We start from the raw sequence: 7,211 nt of genomic DNA, 5'->3' as shown, positions 1-7,211 counted from the left end.
GTGTGGAATCTAAAATAACAACTAAATGAACAGGCAGAACAGAAACAGCCTGAGACACAGAGCAGACTGCTGGCTGCCGGGTGGGCGGGAGATGCGTGAGAGAGGTGAGGGATTAAGTACAAATTGGTAATTACAAAGCAGTCGGGATGTAAAGTACAGCAAAGGGACAATAGTCACTAACATTGCAATAATTATGCATGGTGTCAGATGGGCACTAGACTTATTGGGGGATTATTTCATAAGTTATATAAATGTCTAATCACTGGGTTGTATACTTGAAACTAATATAATATCATACATAAACTATAACTGAAAAATTATTTTTGAAAATATAAGACATTTCTGTTACTTTAAGCCACGCAGTATGCTGCAACAGCCCTAAGAAACTGAGCCCTAACCCCATGACCTGTTAAAGGAAAACAAAAGGGCAAAGCCAGCTCGCCCTCTGGGTCTGCATGAGAATATTCCAAAGGGTGATGAACAGGAAGAGCAGGCACATGTAATGCTGCCCAAGGACGTGTCATCCCCACCGCTCCATGTCCACGAGTCATCCCAGACTTCCTGCCTCCCTCCTCGGCTCTGCTGTGAAGCTGGGCTTACAGCTCACTTCCTCGCTTCCCGTCTCTTCTCCTCCTCTGCAACCTGGCACGTGCCCTTCCTCTGCCCCTTCTCCCAGGAACAGTTCTCGGGCATGGTCACATGGGACGTCTCCGAGGCATCCAGCTCTGAGCCTCCGTCTGCCCTCTCCACTCCTCTGGTACCCACCCGCCTCCCCGGGTCTCCTGCCCTCCCCGGGACACGGCTCATCTCCAACCCCACCGCCTGCCTCAGCTCAGGATCTCACTGCTTCTTGCTCAGACTCTCGCCCCCAAAGCTCCCTGATGCTCTCTGTCCCCTCCAGTCCACTGACCACCTGCCCCCAAGTGAGTCTGACTCTGACCTGGCACCCCCTCCCCTGAACTCCTCCCACAGCCCCATTCGCTCACGGAGCTGTGGCTCTTGACACGGGAGCCCAGCCACGCCCACTCCGCCTCATGCTACGCCTGCAGCCATGCTTTGGTTTTTATAAGGAATGATTTAACTCAAAAGGTAAAATAACATAAACTACCTCCCATACTTTTTGCCCATTTAATGTTTTTAAATTGGCCATTTTCACCATTTTTAAGCATGCAATTCTGGGGGTGGGAGGGCGAAGGGGCATTGGTTACATTCAGTGTGTTGTACAACCAACTCCACCATCTCTTACCAAAGCATGCTGCCTTTTTTACATTTTTGCACGTGTTTTCCATTCCTGACACCCCTCCTCAACTAATTAGTCCATTTGAGGTGTCCCCTGCCCTTACAGGATTCCCGGCCCCTGTGACCCAGGCCCTGCTCTGGGTATAACTCCCTATGAGTAACAGCTACTGCTCTTAGGACCAGCCCATGAGGCTTGGAACACAGGCCCCAGCACTGAGTCCCCACCCCGCCTCCTCAGCCGCGTGGCACCTCCTGCCAGGGCCTGGCACACTGCCACCAGCGACACTCCCTGAACATGAACTGCAGGAAGGGCCAAGTTGAGTGAGGGCCAAGATAAGAACTCAGTCTTCCTCATTCTCTACCTTACATCTCGAGCTTTTTATTTTATACATTTCATCCTCACTTAGCGGTGAAAACTACCAAGGTTTTTCTATTTAAAATATTTAAAATGTCACTTTTCTAAGAAAAAAAATACAACTTCAGTCTCATAACCTATCAAAGGACTGTTACATTTGGAGCAGGCCCCTACCTTCACGTCACAGAGCCACGCGTGCGGGGCGCCCATGACATCACAGAAGGGACAACACGAATGCAGCCGCCCCGACAGGGACATCTCTAATTGGCTAGAGTTATAATCAAGCCCCAGAAATTTCTGTCAACAAAACCATATCCACCTCTTAGTCTTAAAGGGGCAACAATGTTTTAAGACCAGAGTAGGAATAAGAAACGTCAGTGTCGGAGATTGTACATGGAGAGACCAAGATGGCGGCATAGGTAAACACCGGAGACTGCTGCCGCAAACAACCACTTCAAAAATACAACTAAAAGACAGAACAGACATCACCCAGAACCACAGGAAGTCAAAGGACTGTTACATTTGGAGCAGGCCCCTACCTTCACGTCACAGAGCCACGCGTGCGGGGCGCCCATGACATCACAGAAGGGACAACACGAATGCAGCCGCCCCGACAGGGACATCTCTAATTGGCTAGAGTTATAATCAAGCCCCAGAAATTTCTGTCAACAAAACCATATCCACCTCTTAGTCTTAAAGGGGCAACAATGTTTTAAGACCAGAGTAGGAATAAGAAACGTCAGTGTCTAAAGATTGTTTTATTTAAGCACAAACAAGAGGAAAATAGGCACCCCCTTTTTCAAACCAAGAGACACAAAAAGAGGTAAAACTTGTGGTCCAGAATGTCTCTGGTGTAACATCCAAAACGCTCACAAGGTAAAGGCATTTCCCCTGTCAGTCTGTGCTCGGGGCCCCCACTCCTGTGCCTGGGTCTCTGTTTCCGGACGTAACGAATCCCAGGAGGCGCAGGGGGACAGTCAGAGGGCCCCCCACAGCGGTCCTCTCGGGAGGCCCCACACACTAAGGACCACTTAAGACAGGCTTCTCAGCCACAGCCTGACGGACATCCTGAGCCAGGTGACCCCGTGTGGGGGCTGTCCGTGCCTCATCCGTGTGGCATCTGCTCTCTCGATGCCAGTTGCAGTCTCTCCCCACACCCAGCTGTGACAAAGGCAGCTCAGCATCAGCTCCTCAAGTGGCCAAATGCCCAAAGGGAGGTGGCGACCAACCTGCCCGGGGGGAAACCCAGGGACTTACGGCAAAGGGGCATCTGATACCTCCTGTTCAACATCGATTCTCTGTGGAAGAGAGATTCGGCAGCACAAGCCATGGAAACTTTCAGTTCCTGAGGGTGTAGTTTCCCACGTTTGCCCGTGGTGAGGTCAGTAAAACCGCAGAGGGGGAAATGGGCCACCACAGAGCAGGCAGCAGGAACAGGGAAGCCAGGAAGCCTGTGCCACCCCATCTGAGAGAGGCCCAAGGACCCAGGAGATGCCCTGGGCGGGGTCAGGGCTGAGGAGGGCACAGGGCACTAAAGCACAGAGGGAACGGGAGCTGGAGGCCAGCCCTGCTCCCAAGACCGGCTCCCCCCGAAAAGGTCACCCTCCAAATCCTCACCTCACAAAACCCCCACAGAATCAGTGGGGGAGGAAGGAGAGCTGGCACAGGCAGAGCACGTTAGTATTTCCAAACGCCTGACTGGCCTCCTCCGGGTATTCCTGTTTTTAATTACACTCCTTAAATGATTTTTGTTGTTACTATCCTTATCCAATGATAGTTTTTCCACTGATTTTTAAAACGTGAAAGGGAGGGAGGGAGAAACGAAGGGAGGGAAACACCAATGTGAGACACATGGACTGGTTCCCTCTGTCTGGCAGGTACCCTGACGGGAGGGGATTGAACCTGCAACCCAGGCACATGCCCTTGACCAGGATTCGAACCCGCCCCCCTGGGTGCTCGGGCCGACTCTCTAATCACTGAGCCTCACCAGCCAGGGCTCCTCCAGGTATTCTTAAATGGACCTTTAAATCTCCTTCATCTTAAAAAAAATAAATAAAAATCTTCAGGCAATGCTTTCGGAGCCATCATCCCCCACAACCCTAACCAAATGCAAGACTCATAATGGGGCACCCCACAAAAGAGAGGAGGGAGGTCAGTGATGGAGAGATTGGGGGTTCCCAGAGAGGAAGTCACTTCCACCCTTAAGTTTCCTCTCTAGGAAAAAGGAGGGTCTGCATTTCTTTAATCCTGCACTGATTTTTATTCGGTGTACCCTCGGTAAGTGTGCTAAGACCTTTGCAATCATGAAAAACTTTCAAGATGTGATTCACCGCTTCCTAAAAGGAAGAGCATGACCCAGAGCAGAAATCACAAGGGAAGTAAAACAGCAACAAGGAGGCCTCTGAGCTAAGGGATTTCCGCTTCGTGTGTTCTTTCCAGTGCTTTCAGGTTTAATATGACTGCATTAAGTATGTCAGGTTTTTTAATGACTCCTACTTCCTGAAATCACTAGAAACAAACCAAGTTTGCTTTTTAATAAACCGGACTGCAACCTCCTGGACACTGGAGAACCCTTAAGAGGAAGAGACCTGATGTAACTATCACTGGGAAAGGATCCTTGTAGGTGGTCACAGAAGGAAAGAGAAAACGGCCCAAAGCGCCCCAGCCACCGCCCGTGGACCTGCCTGTGATCGGCCACTGCAGACGACACAGTGTCCAGGTCACACGGCACAAGAATCCACTAGTCCTGTAACCCTCACCAAAGGGAAGTTACCCCTTGAGTGAGTAACCTGCTCTATATCCTCACCACGGAGGCCAAACTAGTGGGAACTAAAGAAAAAAAACAACAAATCAAACACTGGTTTAAGAATTGAGCTCTGTGATGTGGGGAGTTCACAACACCTCTCTTGGCCTCAATGTTCACATCTGTAAAATGGACCAGAGTGTGAACTAGCCCTGGCCAGTTTCATCCATTCGCTCATCCATCCAGCCATCCATCCAGCCAGCCATCCAGTCATTCATTCATTCGGCAAATCTGTGTTGAGCCACGGATGTCACGCACTATTCCAGGTGCTGGGGAAGACTGGCGTCTCCAATGGAGCTTATATTCCAGATTTTGAAACTTACTAGAATTCAATGTTTTTCAGACTATGGGCTGTGAAACCCATTTTCAAAAGAATCGATGGAACAGTTTAAAATCTCAGAGTTCATCACACATGGGAGGAGTAAGTTCTGCTCCAGCTGCTGACAGGGGCATTGATGAGGACTGGGGGTCAAGAAGTCAAAGGCACTTCTGAACAGGGGCCAGCCGGACCGGCCCGATAACAACCTCTTTCTGCTCCAGCTGCCAGCCCTCCTCCTCCCCTAAACGCAGACTGCTTCTCAGGAACACTCTGCCCATAGATTAAATCTCATCATTTCCTCATTGGCCCCGTGATGGCATTTTGGATAAATATCAAAGAATATGTGTTTCAGATCCCTGTTCCCAACCTTTCTGCGTAGGATCCTTTGAACGTCAGTCCTTCTGTGAGCACGTCTCATCTGCTGATGAAGAAAACGGATAGTGGCCAAAAGCCACAGGAGCTTGTAAATGGATGGATGGCCCGTCGGCCTGAGAGTCCTACACAGAAGCCATGAGAACCAGCACAGTGAAGGCCCAGGAGCCATTCCACCCAGGCCCCTGCATCAACCGATGCTCAAACAGATGGCCACCTGTGCCCTGAGGGGCCGGGACAGACTGGAGGACCAAGCCAGGCCCCTCCGTTTGCGTATTTGAGAACCAAGCTGTTCTTACTAGAAGGTGGCTACGGTGACTTTTGTTTTAATGCCCTCTCCCCCTCCTTTTTTCCAACTGAAGCAAACCTCTATATCTGAGCCCTAGAGGGCACCTGAGTTTGGTGTCTGTTGGTCACTTTGCTGTTTCATAATTTTGTGTTTAACCCTGTGAGCCGACACCTCTACAGGCTGCTCCTGGGAACTGAAATACTAATTGTTGGCAAGGTGCCCAGGGACATGCCCAACCCTACCAACTGCTTTTGTTCTAACAGAAAACATCCGAGGGCAGCAACTATGGCAACGGGAAGTGAAAGGAGCCGAGACAGATCCCCTGAGAACGAAGACCAGCACCACAAATCCTCCTGGGGCCACGTGGACCCCGAGCTCACCCTGAAGTCAGGCACTGCGCCCGGTTTCACTCTGCCCCCCGACCGCGAACTCCCCCTCCCTCCGCGTGCTGCTCTGGGACAGCCCTGCACACAGGGTTAGAGGTCAGCACGATGGCCCATCCTTAGGCGCCAGGCGTAGGGAAGGCACCCCTTTGCGACAGGTCCGAGGTGGCCCCAGTGGCACCAGGCTGCTGCCTGCCAGCTTCCAACTCCAGAGACCAGCTCTAGCTTCATCCTCCCCATTTCCCTTCCTGCACATCCCAACCATACCCCACGGGGCTGCAGGTGCCACCAATCCCTCAGAGAAGGTGCAAACTGCGACCGGAACACTGACAACTAGGTTTCACGCTGCATACTGGTCCATTTCTTCCTAAATTACCCACTTTTTAAGCTTACAAAGAGCAAATTAAGGAGAAAATGAACTTCTAGGAAAATCTGCTTACTTCTCTGGTAAGTTACAGATGAGGTCATTTCCCCGCGGCCGACCATCAGCTGTGATACCAGCGAACTGCCGTGTGATACTCAGGCTGCCCTCAAACCCTGACCCCGACGCAACCCTGGCCTCAGAATACTCTGGAGCAAGCAGATGCAGGAATGGCCAAAAGAACAGCCTCTTTGAGTTTTCCTACTTAAAAAGACCTCTTGCCTGGGTGTTTCCAAATGTTGCTCTTCATGTTCCAGAACAAAATCCAGGACCTCCTCCGACATAAGTAGGACCTGGAATGCTGTCATCTTAGCGAAGACAAAACCCAGGGGTAGATGTCTTCAGAAACTACAGGCAACTGGGAACAAAGGCCTGATTCCCCCACTTTTAGATTGCTTATCAGCTCATGAATTCCAAGTGAGCAGAAGAGCTCTCACACTCATATAAGCAGTGAACTCCAAAGCCCACGCACACATTCTGCATTTACATACACTCACACTGCGCATGAACAGCCCTGTCTCTGCCTGGAATCTGCAACAGCTCTGTCCACTGGCTGCTACACAGCAACACCCGGCCCTCCTTACACGGATCATTTCAAAGCCCGGCCAACCCCGTGGGCCGAGGTTTCCTTACAGCCAAGTGAACTCGGGACATTCGTGGTTACCGAGTCTCGGCGGCACCGGCGACCCGGGCGGCGACAGGTGCCCCCTGGGAGACAGGTACAGGTACTCCTTGTTCACTCCGGCGGCAAAATCAAAGGGAGACTGGTAGTCCTCGTCGGGCTCCATCGCCCCAGGTCCATTCCAGAATGCGGGGCGCATGGCTTGGCCACCACCAGTGTCCTTCAGCTGCGGCCACACCCCCACCTGCCGAAGAGTCCACGGGGTTTAGAGACGGGCCTCCTTCCCGGAGCCTCACAGCCACAGTCGCACAGGCGTTTGATAAATGACTTCACCCAGCAACCCAGGAGGCGCTGCCCCCAGCTGCTGCTCCCCAGCTGCTGCTCCCGGGGGAGGGGAGAGGGGGGGTG

At 51.7% G+C, this 7,211-nt stretch overlaps 1 protein-coding gene across 7 annotated transcripts in view; it reads right to left on the bottom strand.

The window, feature by feature from the left end:
- TPD52 (tumor protein D52) overlaps positions 1-7,163 on the bottom strand; it is a 33,647-nt gene extending 26,484 nt beyond the window's left edge. For 2 of the 7 annotated variants that reach the window (XM_014549362.1, XM_014549365.1), the window contains exon 1: positions 6,846-7,162. In XM_014549362.1, the coding sequence (XP_014404848.1) occupies positions 6,846-7,002 (157 nt within the window). In that variant the 5' untranslated portion in view covers positions 7,003-7,162. Of the gene's footprint in view, positions 1-6,200; positions 6,244-6,845 lie in introns of those variants that run through there. The other 5 variants (XM_014549363.1, XM_014549364.1, XM_005878188.2 and 2 more) reach the window with 5 other exon arrangements.
- Positions 7,164-7,211: the final 48 nt, after the last annotated feature.

The sequence above is a fragment of the Myotis brandtii genome, unplaced genomic scaffold, assembly GCF_000412655.1.
Source record: "Myotis brandtii unplaced genomic scaffold, ASM41265v1 scaffold55, whole genome shotgun sequence".
Lineage (NCBI taxonomy): Eukaryota > Metazoa > Chordata > Mammalia > Chiroptera > Vespertilionidae > Myotis > Myotis brandtii.
The sequence above is the reverse complement of the archived record's forward strand: the minus strand, read 5'-3'. Positions and strand labels throughout refer to the sequence as shown.